The sequence below is a fragment of the Vitis riparia genome, chromosome 18 (genome assembly GCF_004353265.1).
Source record: "Vitis riparia cultivar Riparia Gloire de Montpellier isolate 1030 chromosome 18, EGFV_Vit.rip_1.0, whole genome shotgun sequence".
Classification (NCBI taxonomy): domain Eukaryota; kingdom Viridiplantae; phylum Streptophyta; class Magnoliopsida; order Vitales; family Vitaceae; genus Vitis; species Vitis riparia.
This window is the reverse complement of record NC_048448.1, coordinates 36,819,558-36,836,166: the sequence shown is the minus strand read 5'-3', so window position 1 is coordinate 36,836,166 and position 16,609 is coordinate 36,819,558. Positions and strand designations below refer to the sequence as shown.

Below are 16,609 nucleotides of genomic sequence, written 5' to 3'. Positions count from 1 at the left end.
TAAAAACATAACAGGTTAAAAACGTTAGTATAAGTATTATTAATAAAACCGTTGGAAGTTAAACACGTTTTTCACGGGAATCATCTCCACGCCTTTAGTTTCATTGTAGTATTCTTTTGTTTTTGTTTTTTTGTTTTTTTTTGTTTTTAATTTCAAAGAAATTCTTGGTGGATGGATTTATTATTTCGGTTAAACAAATTCTTGATGACATCTTGGAGCCATTTTCTCTTAACACCTAAGGCTGCTAACACTAATAAATTACTAAGAGCATCCTGGAGAACGTTGAACAATTAATTTTAAAAACTATTTCTAAAATATCTTCTGAAAAAATTCAAAGACGTCTCAGAAGGCGTGTTTGTTCATAGTAAAATACGCAGATTTTGAGATCTGAAAATCTTCTTTCTTTTTGGTGTTCTTAACCCTAATACTTGATTTATGAACCTAGCTGTGTTATGCCTGCTTCTTCCTCCCCCCTTCCATTGAAAGAAATTATTGGAGAAATCATCATATAGAATTTCAAGTAACTGGTATCATATCACTACTAAGAGAAATGTAGGTGTATTCAAGGGAGAGGGATTCAACAAACTTACAATTTGAGCTGAAGAGACCTTCTCAAGACTGTCACTACTCATTTGAATTCTCATCTGCCTTGTTCTTTCTCCTATCAATTGATTTTTGGACTGAGATAAAACTTTGGATCTCTGAAAAACCTTGTAATCGTCTCCGCCTTGTCAGATGAAAGGTCCGTGTTCTCCAAAATATAATCCTTTGATGCTTTGGCAATTGCTTCGACCGAACCAATGGCTTGATTAAGCTGAACAGAGAAGACAGTTGAAAATTCTTACCTCATGTTTTGTTCTTAGAAAATACTATATAAGACTGAACACTTTGGTGAATCTTAAGTTTCGAACTTAAAAATGCGAAAATTGATATCATATATATAAATACAAAAACATGGGAGCTTCGGCTTTCTTAATATCACCTCTAAGTTACTTCTGAGAACCACAAAATAATTATGGGTTTTCTATTTTCATGAATTTCAAGATTCAGAGATTATGTGACTGCAATGGTAGTTGGGAAGCCAATGGTTATGAAATTAATGAATGATACAAACATTATGCATTTTCATATTTATTGAATGATTCATGACAAGCCCCTGCCGTAAGGGAAAAACAACTTGACCTGCTGCATATTGAATGCAATCAAGATAAAAAGAAAAGAAGAAAAAAACAGAGGTCTGCAGTAGTGTTAAATAATATTACCGAATTTGCATCATGGTTGTCAATTCCAGGTATGGAAGTGATTACTCTTAGGAATACGTCCATTCCTTGCACTGATCGCTTCCTCTTTAGAGACAAGAAAGGGTAGATTGAAGTAAGAAAAAAGGATAACAATGACAACAGCAGAGACAATTAAAACAAGAGAATAACTTCAATCAACTGACCTCAGCCCTCAATTTGGATATCACATCCTGCCTCTTACATACTGCAATATACAGCACTGAATTAAAGAACTACTTGAAAGGAGTTAAGAGATATGAGCTTTAGAGAAGAGGCTTATACCCCCACGGGCATGAGCTATCTTCACAATCTTCTCAAAGCCCATCTCTATGTCTTGAACTGGCACAAATGTAGGCCTTCCAAGCTCCATTCCAAGCCTTCACCAATCACCAACAGCGAAACAGTAATCAGAGACTGGGCGAAAATGCATATTCTAGTTTTGGATGACTCACTTGAAGTAAGAGTGCACAAAAGAATCATTTTGCTCCCTGGTTGGAAGCGTGACGACAATGTAGAGATGTGCAAATTGCTCCTTTAGTTTCTTTACCCTGTATGAATATTGCTCATAGTTATACACAATATTAAAAAAAATGGATTGCCAAAAATTAAATATAAGGTTATATTTGGTTTCTGAAGAATATAAAGAAAACGAAATAAATGCTAATAAAAATGGTTTTTTTCATATTTGGATGTGATGGAAAAATATGAGGAAAAAAATACAAAGGGAAATGTTGAAAGACTTCCCTCCCCATTTTCCTTAAATAAAGGTGAGGAAAGTTTGGAGAAGGTGTATTTGCCAACAATATAATTTTTTGTTCAAATTTTCTTCACCTTTTTCTTTCTTGATATTTTTCTTCTCCGTTTTCTTTCCCCTTAAACTTTCCAAGAATCAAATATAGCCTAAGAGTTATCGTTATACTTAGTGTACTGTTATCAAATTATAAGGCTCATTAATTCAAACAGAGAAAACAAGACACCCAAATGATGAGAAAAGCAAGGCCACCTGCTAAAGGTTGGCAAGTAGTTGTTACCATCCCAGTTTGTAACAAAAACAAAGGCCACTGATAAACCACCACAGTTGAAAATGAAATCCTACAAATGAAAAATCTCAAAAAAATCAGTGAGAGAACCACTAAATACATAGAAGACAGGCAAAGGAAGAGAATTACAGGGGCAATCGGGACGCAGTTAAGACGGAAAGAATTTGCTTTGAGGAAGGAGGAGATGAAGTTGATGAATGATGGGTGCTGTTCATCTCTCCATGTGTTCCTCATCATACAAACCCCACCACTTCCTGCATTACACCAAACAATGTTACCCCCATTCAACCATTATAACAAATCACAGAGTCACCCAACAGGCTTTGTCAATTGTCAGCTCAAACTGCTCAACTTTCAATTTGAAAGGCTAATTTGTACCCCTCAATATCTGTTCCTGTTACTTAAACAATCCTTTTTCATTGTAATGATTAATCTTATAATGAAAAAGAAAACAGTAATTTACAAGTAAGCAGGTCCTATGAATAACTTCCTGTCCATGCAAAAGCTTTTGATCCTAAGGAATACACTTTGTGCTCATAGCATATAGATACATATAATTGATGGTCTTATTTGGTTAGCCTTTTGTTTTTGGCTTTAGTTGGAAGCCAAAGCTAAAGTCGAAACCAAAGTCACAATTCTTAAAAGTTTTTATCATTACTGTTAAAATTTTATTAAACAGGTCCTATGAATAACTTCCTGTCCATGCAAAAGCTTTTGATCCTAAGGAATACACTTTGTGCTCATAGCATATAGATACATATAGTTGATGGTCTTATTTGGTTAGCCTTTTGTTTTTGGCTTTAGTTGGAAGCCAAAGCTAAAGTCGAAACCAAAGTCACAATTCTTAAAAGTTTTTATCATTACTGTTAAAATTTTATTAAACATGAAACAGCTTTTTGCATAAGCCAAAATCGAGCTTCTACAAGAAGCAACATTTTGTTGGCTTCCATATTAAGCTCTTTCTTAAGCTATAAACTCTTTGAACAAATGAACCAAACTGGCATAAAAGTAACATTTTCTTTGCTACCATATTAAGCTCCTTTTTAAGGCATAAGTTCTTTACTCAAAATTAACAGATACGGAAGTTCTTGTTGAGCTTAAAAAATAATTTTTGGCTTCTCAAAGTCAATCCAAACAGGGCTTATATCAAATTGATGGTCCTATTTACCCTATGGAGATCCTCAGTTTTGGTTCTCCGAATATATTCCGGGACTAATTTTCGGTTTTATATAAAATTACATGAAATGCTGTTGAATGTATTGAAGAAGTAAATGCATGCTAAAACATTCTGTATCAGCAATCACATCATGTGTAGGAAAAAGATGATCGAAACCAAACTTCTGATGAGAAATTAAATAAATTAACAAGCACTTTCAGATCAGTAATAATGCAGCAATTTCACACGTAACGGGAAAAAGTGAAAATCAAGTCGGAGAGTTATGTCAATTCAACCTTGTTTCAATAGCTTTGTACTCTCATATGAAAAAATACTTTTTACACTAAAAGAATGTTTACGGAACCTTCGTTTGGTTGCTGAGAAAATAAACTTCAACTATTCCATTCAGTTTCTAAGAGGATATATATATATATATATCAGAATTTCCTTTTTCATCTTTCAATTTCCTTCACTTCCTCGGCAACCGAAGAGAAAAGAGAATATCGAAATTCAATATCTTTAAACTTTCATATCAAGAAACACAGTTTTCCTTCGAAAGGAATGTCTCCGGAACCTTCGTTTGGTTGCTGAAAAATGAACTTCAACTATTTGGTTCAGTTTTTGAGCGATTTTTCTGTTTTCTTATTTCTCTTGGAAACCATTCTTTTCGTAGCTCAATTTCCTTCAGCTTCTCGGTAACCAAACAGAAAAGAGAATACGGAAGATACCTGAGCTCGAGACATTTGGAGGATTCTGAGCCGTTGGATCTCTGCAACTTGCTTTGAAATTCGCCATTTTCGCAATGAGATTATGAGACGAGAAATGAAAATGAAATGGAATTCAAAATTTCGAATAATCGCAATAAATGGGGATCCAAATTTCTGTTTATTTCCCAAAGGACCCACTTCTTCTGTTTTTTGTTTTCATCCATACCCTTATTGCCATGTTGGACACTTAATTTTGCCACGTGGAAAAATAAATTTCCATATTGAAAAGGATTGAAAAAAAAAAAACACTCTTCTCCTTTGAAGTGGCTTTATCGTTGGTACTTGGTACTAGCAAAGGGATGACTATGGAGCCCGAAATCTCAATTTCCACCTCCTCCAACTCCAAACCTCCTTCCAAGCCTTCTTCCAAACGTCTACTCTTCGATCGCCGTTACGGTTGGGTGTAATGCTCTCATTTCTCTTTTCTCAAAGTGATTTTACCATTTAAAGCTTTCGATTTTCATTTCGTTTTGATTTCGTTTTCATTTCATTTTCTTTCTCAGATTCGACGAATGGAAAGATCCATCCCAAGAAGCACTTTCCGGCGGCCGAGGCATGTGAGTTTCCCCCCATTTTCTGACCTACCAAACATTAATTACTCATTTAATCTTTTTTCGTACATGTTCTCGAACGGTGCTTTAGGGATTAAGTTATTCACTTTTTATTTTATTTTATTTTATTTTTATTTTTTCATGCATTTTCATAGCAACCAAACGGAGTTGTCATATGAAGGAATGAGTTTATTTTTATTACCATATCATTTTGCCTAGTATATTAATTTTTGTTTCCTTGGAAATATTAGGTTTTGTATATTGCCATTGGCGACAGCTTTACTGAAGACGGCTTCGCAATCGGTACGGTGATGGTTTTGGTTTGTTTTTATTTACTAGTTCTTTCTTCTTCTTTTTTATTTTTTTTTATTTGTTTAAGTTGGATGCTTGGTCGCTAAGAAAATTGTGGAAAGAAAATTTGTGGCCTTACAAAATTTTCCTTCTCTGTGTTTGGCTTGAAGAAAGCTATAGAAGTCAATTTCACTCAGATATTTTGTTGAATTCACTTTAGTTCTCCGTTTTGTTGTGAATCAGAAGACCATGAAATTATTAGGATGTAACTGTCCCCTGGTTTCTCAACACCCAAAAACAGAGAAAAGATAGTGGCAAATAGAAAAGTTTTCTTTCATCTACATTATTTACTAGCAATTAAGGATGGCATTTCGATAATTCTCTTGAATAACCTGCATTCACATATGATGTAAATTTCCTTCAAGTATACTACTTTGGTGGAAAGTTTATTGTTGAGAAGAAAAGGAAGAACACAAGAGAAGGAGATTTTATGAAAAAGAAGGGGATTTTCTGAAAAAGAAGAATTAGTTAATGTTGTCAGCTAGGGAAAAAAGCATGTTTTTACTGTGGACATAAGACCCATTTAAGAGTAAAGATCCCCTTCTTTGTGAAGATATTAAATAGAGGATTTAACCTAAGGCTTCAAGAAAAGGGCAAGCAGTGTAGGATTAGTGGTTTGTTCTCAATGATGTCCTCAGCTTCTGTTGGCTCAGGGAACAAAAAGGACATGCTAGTAGATGGTCTTCTTATAAGGATTCAATGCCTAATTAACTTGTATTTGTGAGATTGGGCTGGTTAACATTTTTGAATTCCTTTTCTCTTGGTTTTTCTTGAGTATATTGACCAAAGAAATATTCATTCTCTGAGTCCCCTGAGAATAAAGTAATCCATAATGCATTTCGCTTCCAAGAAAGGTGCCTCAGTTAAGGAAGGCACTTTATCTGTGCCTTTGGTTTGGCTAGGGTGCTTTCAAATTTTCAATAACACTGGCTAATATGAGCTAATAAGATTTTGTCATTGGCACCATGCTTATCTCAGATTAGGACCACTAATGCTGACTCTGGTGGCTTATAACCCTTCTCAGGTTTCTACCATTTCTTTTTTCACAAGGCTTAGATCCTTCAAAGACCAAGTATGATTTTGTTTTTTTCTAGGATTATACTAAGATGTAGGGATGAAAATTTCATGAAATATTGCGAAAATATCACTGAAATGTGAATTTGGTTGTTGTGAAATCAAAGTAATGGAATTTTCAGTTGTTGTGAAAACAAAGTAATGGAAAGAATTTTGTCTAGTTGATAACTGATGGGTTTTTCACGAATCTATCACAATTGTATTGATATTTGACTGATTTGACTGTTTCTTTTCCAATATTTTGGCAATTTTATCAATATGCATTGCCACATCAGCATAATGCATCTCAAATTGCTTAAAATTAAAGTGAGAGTTGAGGGCCTCGAATCCCTACCCTTCAACAAGGAAAGTCTTGGCTAATTCTGTGGGCCCAACTTTGTTGTTATATATATATGCTTTGGTTGTGTCCTAAACCAAATAATTTTATATTCATGCAAAAAATGAAATATATATTTTTTTTATAGATAAAGAAAATGATATATTAAAAAGAGGCGCCAAAAAAGTGACTAAGGTATACATAACCTATACATATACACCCACCGCCAAAAAGGCCCAAAACAGGAGGAAGATGTACAAAATAGGAAGGGTTCCAACAGTCTCAACAAGAGCCCAACTAATAAAAAAAACTAACTAGAGTTTGAGGACAATCATCTATAATAATTTTTTTTTTAATTTTTTAATTTTTAAAATTTTTAACTTTTATTTTAAAATCTTTTGTATTTGTAGTTAAATACAAGAGAAACATGAACTTCTAAATAAGATTATAAACATTTTAAAATAAAAAATAATCATATATATACATTCTTAAATACATCAAAACTAGATAGATAATCATTTTAGTAGTAAATGCATTTTCAAGCACTGCATGTTATTGCTCAAAGTCACAATTTTATCACACAAATATTATTTTTCTTAAACAAATTTAATATATGTATTGTTATCTTGGAATTTTTTCTAATATTTCTATGAGTTTTAATTAATTTTTGTTCCATTGATATGGAATTTTTTTTTTTGAAATTTATTCTAAGATTTCCAAAATTTTTATGAAATCCAGTCCCCGACATTCCATCTATTTCCAATATTTTCGTCCTTGTTAAGATGTTTACTCTTTTTATTTTTATTTTTTCCTTTCCTCGAGGAGTGACTGACGAGCTGTTATATTTAATTTTTAAAGCTTGAACCAGTGATTGCCTACTGTTTTGTTGGTTTTAGGGTGCTGTGTAAGTGAAGGGTTTTGAAGTGCTGACTTATCAGGGTTTTAATTTAAAGTGTAATTTAGAAACTGGCTAAATGTTAATGATGCATGACTGGTATAAAATGCCATAATTTGGTTTAGCGTTTATTATCTAGAGGCTCACTGCACTTCTTTGTTTTTTTTGTTTGTTTTACTATAAAGCTTCTTAAAAGGCAATGATGAATGTGAAGGTTGATTTGGTGGGTTATCTTTTCCTTCATCGTATTGATTGAGATTTTGGTTTTACTAATATTTAGTCTGGTTAATTTGGGTTTTTTTCCCATTCGGTTAGTAGTATATATATATATATATATATATATATATATATATATATTAATTTTTATATCTAAATAGGTAAAATAATATAATATATATTCTATCACATTAAGAGTGCTCAATTGGGGTACACATGTAGGGTACATGTCATACGACTATCAAGAAATGGGAAGAGAAAAGCAGAGAAGCAACAATAGAACTTGCTCTAGACTACACGTATTGTTGATGAACCCAAAACAATCATCTAACTGGGCAACCTTTCTTCCAACCAAACAAATAAGTATCTCAATATATTTCCTTTAGTTTTTGTGTTGGCTTTTGCAAAACTACCCCAACCCTCATCCAAAGTAAAGGTTGATTATGCCAGGTAAGCATGTAACAGGTTTAGGAATGGTCTGTATGCCTGCTTTTCTATTACTTATTTTATTTTTTATTTTTTTTTATGCTGTCTTCTTTTTGTTTTGTCTAATAGAGTTATACCTTGTGCACTCTTATTTTCTTGCTATGTCTTACTTTCTTTAGGATAGAATGCGTAAGAATTTTGAATGCTTTTCTATTTTGAACTTTGGTTTTGGAAGTAAACATTTATAGACCTCACCAGAAAGAGCTTTTCACTAATTTGTTTTGCCATTGCCATCTCACAGATTAACCTTGCAGCAAACACTGCGGTTAAAGTTCTTGAAAGGCCAAACCTTCTATCACCACAGGAACTGAAAGCTAGTTTTGATGATCGATTTCACAAATTTATGTCTTCGATACAAAAACCAGAATTCAACTTGTTTGCCATCAAAGGAAATTCGACATTGCATGCTACTGAGTCCTCCTCACATCCACATGCAGGAAGCAGTGAGTCACAAATGGCTAGTACAACTTAAGTTTACAAATTTGTGTAACACAATATCAGTTGTCTTGTATTGGATTGATATTGGGCATGTATACGGTTTTGATTATGTGGCATTGGTTATTATAATGATGGAGATGGTGAATCTAATTTTGATAGTGTCTTCTATCTCAAATGATGGTTGAAGGGTCTGTATTTATTGGATCGGAATCTTTATTAGTTAAATTTGTAGATCCCAATAGCATGAACATAAAGTATCACCATACATTCGATATCAATTCTTCTACTTGTATGAGGCATTCCAGAATGGGTTATTTGACTTGGCAACGAGTCTCAGTTATTAAGAATGTACAAGTTAGAGAAACCATTGAAGCACTTAGTTTTTCTTAGAAAGAAATGGCTCATTGATTTTCAGAGTTAAATGTTGTATTTTGGATTCTTTTCTTGGATCTTAACTTTTCTCCTATTCTTTGAAAATGTGTACCATTTCAGCTGGAGTAATTCTATTTTGGATCTCGCCTGATCTTTCGCAATGATCTCACATGTGGTTCATGTTATTTTTGTTTATTTATTTACTTATTTACTTAAAAGATTCTGTGGACCTTATAGTTGAATTCATGTCTTTTATTTTCTTTTTATTTTTTTTCTAACATTATATAAAAGGTTTAGAGGAAAACTAATACTGACACAGAAGCAAATTATGGTGGTGATCTCCTTTGTAGGTGTTTGATTGATGTGTTTCTTAATTTGCTTTATGGGAAATGAGACTGTCAAGTTTCTCTAAGAGAAGGGGCTTCCCTCTACTCTTGCTCTCTTGGAGAACTTTATTTTAATGTTATTATCTTTTTTCCAAAAGTAGATGGGATCCTAAGTTTGAATAGCTTGTAAGGTGGAATGGTGCCTTTCTTCTGATGTGATCTAATTTTCCAGTAGAAGTTCATCAAAGGATAACTGCTGCCACAAACATAGAGCTGGGTACCGAGTTAGAGTCCACAGGTATCAGAAGGGTGCCTGGGGACCTTGTAGAGAGTTTATGTCATTTGGTAGTTGAAGTAGCCGGCTATGTGTCTACTACCATTGAATTACCAAGGATTTGGATCAGAACTTGTAGAGAGTTTCTGACAACTTTGGGTCCTGCAGGGTATGTTGAAGTTAGGAAAGAGTTGCAAGGACTTGCGTCTCTTTTTTTTTTTTTCCTTTTGCTTGGCACCCTTTGTATACTTTCTGTGTAATTTAGTGCACCTCTTTAGTAGTTCATTTTGTGTATATATATATATATATATATATATATATATATATATATACACATGTATTTCTTACATGCTTATCAAAAGAGTTAGGAAGTGTGCTTATAAAAAAGAAAAGAAATGTGATCCAGGTAACTCATTTAGCACATGAGGCTGGGGGCATAATTGTGTCTCTTAGCAAGAGGTCATCTCTCTCTCAAAAGACACTACAAAATTTCAAATGTAGAAAATATATGTTACAAAATATCTCTACTTCTTGTTAGAGAAATGCAAAAAAATAAAAAATAAAAAAAATAAAAATTCTTACTCTACTTTATACTAATTCAACATTTACAATTTCATTACTTATAATTTAGAATAATGGTTTTTTTAGTACTTAATTTTCAATTTTATCAAACGCTAGTATTAAGTTGAATTGAATAAATAAAATTATGATGTATTTACACTTATTATAAGAAAAGAAATATATATATATATATATATAAAATGGGTTAAACAAGTTGAGTAAAGAAACTTGGACATGACTAAACCCTATAAACATTCCTCGCAATTCAAGTATTAAAATGTAGTCATATTGGCATATTTTATTTAAATTCCTTTTATTATTCGACATATTTTCCCTTCTTTTAGTGATATAAAATAGGTGCATTAAATGTTTCATGAGACAAAAATAATAAGAACAAGATAAAAATGACCCTATAAATAATTTAAAACAGGTGTATAAATAATTCAAAGATAGGATTTAATGATACTAATTGAGATTATGATAACATTTTTTTTTATAGTATTTGGATTATGATGGACCACATTTGTAATTAAATATTGAATATATCGCTTTTCATACGACACTACGAAATAATTTTCACCATAATTAAAACATAGTAAAAGAATTTAAGCTAGTTTGTTCACTATGCATATGATCTTAATAGAAAAATGAGGATAATTTATCAATGTGTCAAAGTCATTCTTAAAAGCACTTGTGAATAACTTCAAATAAATAAATATATTCATACCTAAAAACATACAAATTCAAATCCACAATTCAAATTATCCATGCTTAAAAACATACAAATTAAAATCCACAATCCAAACAAAGAGTCTCTTTTATGGTATTCTCATTCTGGTTCAATACTGCATCTCTGCCACCACTTCCAATTCCAGGATCAATAGTTAGTCATGTTTCCTCAGCATCCTGACCAACGACAACGATTAGTGATGGTTCCACGAGTACATCATAATGTCATCTTTAAAAATGAAGAAAAGTAAGAGCAAAATAAATATTAACCCATGCTTATAAGATAATTGTGCAATTTGAAAAACATATGATAATCGTTTGGCCTACCAATTCATAAATCAAGCTCTAAATAAAAATTTAAGTTAATTCAAACAAAAATTTTGGCCTACCAAAATAGCTATTGTAATATGATCTTTCTTTTTAAATTCAATAATTCATTCCGAAGATAAAGCTTTGATAGGGTCCTAAGATATTTATTAGAAAAAATAAAGGAGTTTTAAACTTACACCTAAGAATATGGGATCTCCAAATTTTGTAAAATTTTGGGATAATTAAAAATAAATAAATAAATAAAAATAAAAGCAAAAAAAAAAAAAAAAAAAAGAGAAGAAAAAATAGAATCTATTTGAATGACTTGACCATCTAATCCCATATCAAACTTCATATTCTTCCAAGCATGTAATCATATTAAAAATTGTCATAAACATTTTAATATTCAATAAAACCAAAGACTGAGAAGACATACCTTGCTAAGTAAAGTTTGAAACTAGAGATATCTTCATTTTTTCTGATTTGATTTCTCTACATAAGAACCTTTTTATTTTATTGTAATGACTTAATAACACAAATAGAATCTCATAATTTTTAATATATTGTAATGACTAAATAAAATAAAAAATATAAATATAAAATGAGAAGCATATAAGTTATATGTTTCAAACTATTTCGGTATGACCTCAAAGCAGTGGTGAAGTAGATGGGTAGGGGCAAATTAAGTTAAAAAAAAAAAAACAAGCAAAAATTAAAAAGAAACATGAATTGTAATAAACATACAAAATTTTTTATAGACAACACTAAAAAAAATTGATTATAAATATTTAAATAACTATATTTAGGCATTTAATGCGTACCTCATGTCTAGAAAATGCATCATAAATATCATCAACATCCCACAATCTACTCCATTTGTTTGGGTCCCCGAGACATTTTTCACGAACAATTGCCCAACCCATTTGTTGTATCAAGTTATGCATTTGTACGACGTTGCCAGAGATGGATACCAGACATCTATCACATAGAACTCTTATGTCGCTCATTGGATTTAACTTGCAACCATCTAATATTCTTAACCCGACATCTTTGCATTCACCTTTGAAGAAACACGCAATGTCCAAGAAAACCTCCTTTTGAGAAGGTTCAAGCCCATCAAAGCTTATTCTAAGCACATCATTAATTTCCTTCATAGGGTTTTTTTTAAATTCATCCAATGCGCTTTTCCATTCATCTATTGTCATGTCTCGAAGAGAAGAACCTAGAACTTTAAGGGCCAAAGGGAGACCTTGAGCATATTGTACCATGCAATTTGAGAGGTCTACATAATCTTCTTTAGGATCCTTTTGTTTAAAGGCATGTTGGCTGAAGAGTTGAAGAGCTTCCTCATAATGTAATTTTGTAGCCTCATATGTTTTAGTCACTCCATACTTAACCAACAGATGTCGGTCTCTGGTTGTAATGATAATTGTACTTCCTGGACCAAACCATTTAGGACTTTCAGCCAATAACTTTAATTGCTTCAAATGATCCACATCATCAATAACAATAAGAACTTTTTTTGAGCCGAGTCTGCTCTTTATTATATTGATCCCTTCATTGATATCACTAAACTCTACTTCTTGGCCCATTATACCATGAAGAAGTTGTTTTTGTAGTTGAAGTTGACAACCATTTTTGGATCTCTCTCTGACATCTTGGAGGAAGCAAGCACCATTGAATTGACATTGGATTTCGTTATAAACAATCTTGGCAATGGTAGTTTTACCAATTCCGCCAGTTCCATAGATCCCAACCACAAGAACGTCATTCGAGTGATTATTTAACAATAATTTAAAGTCTTCTAGGCGAGAATCTATCCCAACCATATCATCGTCAATATGCAAAAGCTTGGGATTCAATCTTTTACAAATCCTGTTAGTAATTTCCTCAATATGCTTTGACTCATACCTGCCCATTATAAAGTACAATGTGACACTTCATGAGTTATAATGAATTGCAAAAGATAACAAATATGAAGCAAATTTAGTGATATTCACTTGATTTTGTCAATATAACAGAAGTAAGGGCATAAAAGATGTAAAAAGGATTAAAAGAACCCAATATATTGAACATTTTACACATAATGAGAAGGCAACAAGTTTTGAGCCTACTATTAATAACATCACAAAGCAAGCTTTACTATACAAAATTATTAACTTGATTTAAGACAACTAAATCCTGATAAGTTAATTAAATCAAAAGCACAAATTAAGGAAGTTGAAGTTACCCATCATTCACATGGAAACCACTTAGATTGCTTGCTTTGGTCAAGGAATCCTTCCACCTTTGCACCTTCTTCTCATCTACATTTCTTTCGTGAATGGAAAATGCCTCTCTGAAGCTCCCTGTTTGCTTTCGCACATCAGAAGGATCCACGTGGTAGAACACCGGCAAGACTATTTGTTCCATTTCTTCCCTGCACTCCATGATCTTCGCTAACTCATCCAAACACCACTTGGACTGAGCATAGTCTTTTGAGAACACAACTATGGAAATTCTTGATTCTTCAATAGTTTTTAAAAGTTCTGAGTTGATCTCCTCTCCTCTTTCAAGTTGATCGTCTCTGAAAGTGTTAATCCCCCTCCGATCCAAATTTACGAATAAATGATCCGTAAAATTGTAGCGGGTGTCTTCACCTCTAAAACTCAAGAACACATCGAAGTTATATTTACGGATTGAGGAAGAAGAAGAAGAAGAGGGTTTTTGGGTAGAGGAAGCCATTGTTGGAGAGTTTGTGGATGAAAGCTTAAAGAGAGTTGAGGATTAACTTGTGGTCAGTCAATAGGCTCAATACTTTGATATCCCCTACGGCATCTTTGGGTCCTAATCGATTGTCCCAACACATGCAAGCAGGTGATCCTTTTCCCATTTTGTGGGGTCCCAATGCATAAGCATGTGAAGGAGTAATGAGTGGGGAGGTCGGTGGCTTTTAAAAAAATATAAAGAAAGACCCACCCACCACAAGCCCACTATGGCCATTGGCCCTTTCCCTTTGACCCAGTCAAAGCCTTTCGATATTACTGCCGTGAGTCCTTTCCCTATTAGGATCCAACCCAATATCCCGTATGAAAGCACACTTCCGAACCAATCAGGTAATTTAATACATATTTTATTCCTTCCTTCTATATTTTAACATAAATTAAATTAATTTTAATCATTTTATTTTTCGCATTCTATTTAATATATTATTAAAAATATTAAAAATATCATAATAATCTTATCAATTAACTTGGATATAAAATTATTAATATTTTTAAACATAAAAATATATGTATATATTATTGTTTCTTTTATGTCTTAAATAAATAACATTTTAAACACGATGATTAAAAACATAAAATTTTAACAAATTAATTTATTTTAATTGTCTTATTAATAAATTTCATTTAACTTATTATAAAAATGTATAAATCATCATAATGATATTTAAAAAAAAATAATATTTTTATGTTTTTTGTATGGTATTTAGATACTACAATGAAACGTGGACCGTAGGCTAAGAGATGAAGAAAAGTATTTCAAATAATATTTCTCTTAATAATGCGAAAGTAATTATTTTTTAAAGAAAGATGAAAAATAAATGGTTTAACGTACAACCGCCTTTTTTTATATATATAAAAAATATATATATATAAAGTAGGAAGTTGAAGCTTCTTGTGACCTTCTAAATACGTTTTTGTAGTTTTTATACAGCTACACCGTATATTTGGGTATTTGGAAATGGTAACATTAAACTTAAATTTCCATCTTAAAATACTTCTTAACATTTTTAGTTTGAAATTTCCATTAAAAATTAAATTACACTATATGAACTTAGAAAATTTTCAAAAACTCTAAAAATATTAAATCCATTATAAATTTTATTCAATTTTTTTGGAAATAAAACCATTATGGATTTTATTTTATTTGAATATATTAAATCACTTTTTAAATAAAATTTAAAATGAAAAAAGTTTATTTTGTTTGGAGTTCTTAATTAATTTATAAACTTTAAAATTAAGAATTGTTTATTTTTTATCTTAAAATATAAGGTTTCTTTCAAAAATTTAAAACCATTTCTTAGTAAAAAGAACAAAAATATAAAAATAAATAACTTAATTTCTTATTTTAAAATTATTTAATATAAATTAATTTTCAAGATAAAATTCAAGATTGATAGAAATAATGATTCAATTTAATATAAAATAATAGGTTCTCAAAATTTTACTATTTAATTATAAATAATAAACTTGTGCTTAGTCAATACTTGATATGCCTAAAGACCATTCACCTTTGGATGCTTATATGAAACAAATTCAGTTTTGTTGGGTCATCTAAGTGGCTCAAGGTGTACCATATACCTATTGAGGCAAAAAAAAAAAAAAAACAACTAAAGCAATATTTATTATTTATTTATATAACAATTTTTTTATTTAAAATGATATGTTATCATGTACACACAAGTAATGATGAGTGGGGACGTGGGTGGCTTTTCAAAGAATATAAGGACCCACATACCATAAAATTCAAAAGCAATTTCCTAACATTTGCAACAATGGTAAAAAAGAAATGAGTGGGGAGGTGAATGGCGTGTAAAAGAATCTAAAGACCCACCCACCACAAAATTCAAAGGGACCTTTGTCTCCTAACATTTACATTTTATTCACGATGGTCAAAAAGTTTACGGGTGAGTAGATGGGTGACTTTCAAAAGCATATAAAGAAGGACCCATCCACCACAAAAATTCAAAGGTACCTTTGTTTCGTAGCATTTACATACGAAACAACTTCATCGTTTTCTTTTTATTCCTTTTCTTCGTCTAATGGTAGATGGGTTCATTTGAACCCATTACGTTCAACATCTGATAATCTACCATTGTCGTGGGAAGGTTAAAGATAATGTTTGAACCATTTCTTTACTAAAAAAAAAAGTGAGACATAAGTTCAATTTCTATCATCTTGAAAAATTTCAAGATCTTTATAGGGTAGAAAAAAGAATTTATAAAAGGAAAAGAGGAAAAGGAAAATATTTCTTTATTAATCAACATGATTCATTTCATAGTCTTTTTCTTTGTGCATTGTTTATGGGGATTGGTGAAAATTTATTATTTATTTTGAGTTATATTATGATAGGTTTCACTGCTTTTTAGTAAAATAGTTTTTTTATATGGTATCATTATTTCTTTTATCAATGTTACAAATTTTTAATTTTTTTTATCGATGTTACAAAATTTTAATTATATTATTAATATCATTTATCATAAATTATTTTGAATAAAAATATAAATAAAATGATAGTTTAACCAATTTTTTAGGTGGTAAGATGGAGATATTAATACCACAATTCTCATCATAAAAAATGTTAAAAAAATAAAATTTGAAAATGAAAATATTCCAAACCTTGTTGGTTCTACATATAAATTAATCCAAAAATAAGTAGATATGTTATAAAACAAGTGACAAGAAAAATCTTTTATTCATATTTAC

The 16,609-nt window shown here is 31.3% G+C and overlaps 2 protein-coding genes across 4 annotated transcripts in view; both read right to left on the bottom strand.

Moving 5' to 3' along the window:
* Positions 1-492: 492 nt before the first annotated feature.
* The window catches only part of LOC117906857 (protein PARTING DANCERS homolog), a 70,117-nt gene continuing 54,000 nt past the window's right edge, over positions 493-16,609 (bottom strand). The window contains exons 1-8 of one of the 2 annotated variants that reach the window (XM_034820100.1): positions 4,205-4,378; positions 2,450-2,574; positions 2,284-2,372; positions 1,733-1,828; positions 1,563-1,657; positions 1,445-1,485; positions 1,263-1,346; positions 493-814 (exon numbers count right to left, since the gene is read on the bottom strand). In XM_034820100.1, coding sequence (XP_034675991.1) covers positions 665-814; positions 1,263-1,346; positions 1,445-1,485; positions 1,563-1,657; positions 1,733-1,828; positions 2,284-2,372; positions 2,450-2,574; positions 4,205-4,271 — 747 coding nt within the window. In that variant the 5' untranslated portion in view covers positions 4,272-4,378 and the 3' untranslated portion in view covers positions 493-664. Of the gene's footprint in view, positions 815-1,262; positions 1,347-1,444; positions 1,486-1,562; positions 1,658-1,732; positions 1,829-2,283; positions 2,373-2,449; positions 2,575-4,204; positions 4,379-16,609 lie in introns of those variants that run through there. The other variant, XM_034820101.1, reaches the window with a different exon arrangement.
* The window catches only part of LOC117906852 (disease resistance protein RPV1-like), a 70,998-nt gene continuing 65,183 nt past the window's right edge, over positions 10,795-16,609 (bottom strand). Inside the window, exons 1-3 of one of the 2 annotated variants that reach the window (XM_034820094.1) lie at positions 13,372-13,929; positions 11,963-13,052; positions 10,795-11,009 (exon numbers count right to left, since the gene is read on the bottom strand). In XM_034820094.1, the coding sequence (XP_034675985.1) occupies positions 10,992-11,009; positions 11,963-13,052; positions 13,372-13,865 (1,602 nt within the window). In that variant the 5' untranslated portion in view covers positions 13,866-13,929 and the 3' untranslated portion in view covers positions 10,795-10,991. Of the gene's footprint in view, positions 11,010-11,962; positions 13,053-13,371; positions 13,930-16,609 lie in introns of those variants that run through there. The other variant, XM_034820093.1, reaches the window with a different exon arrangement.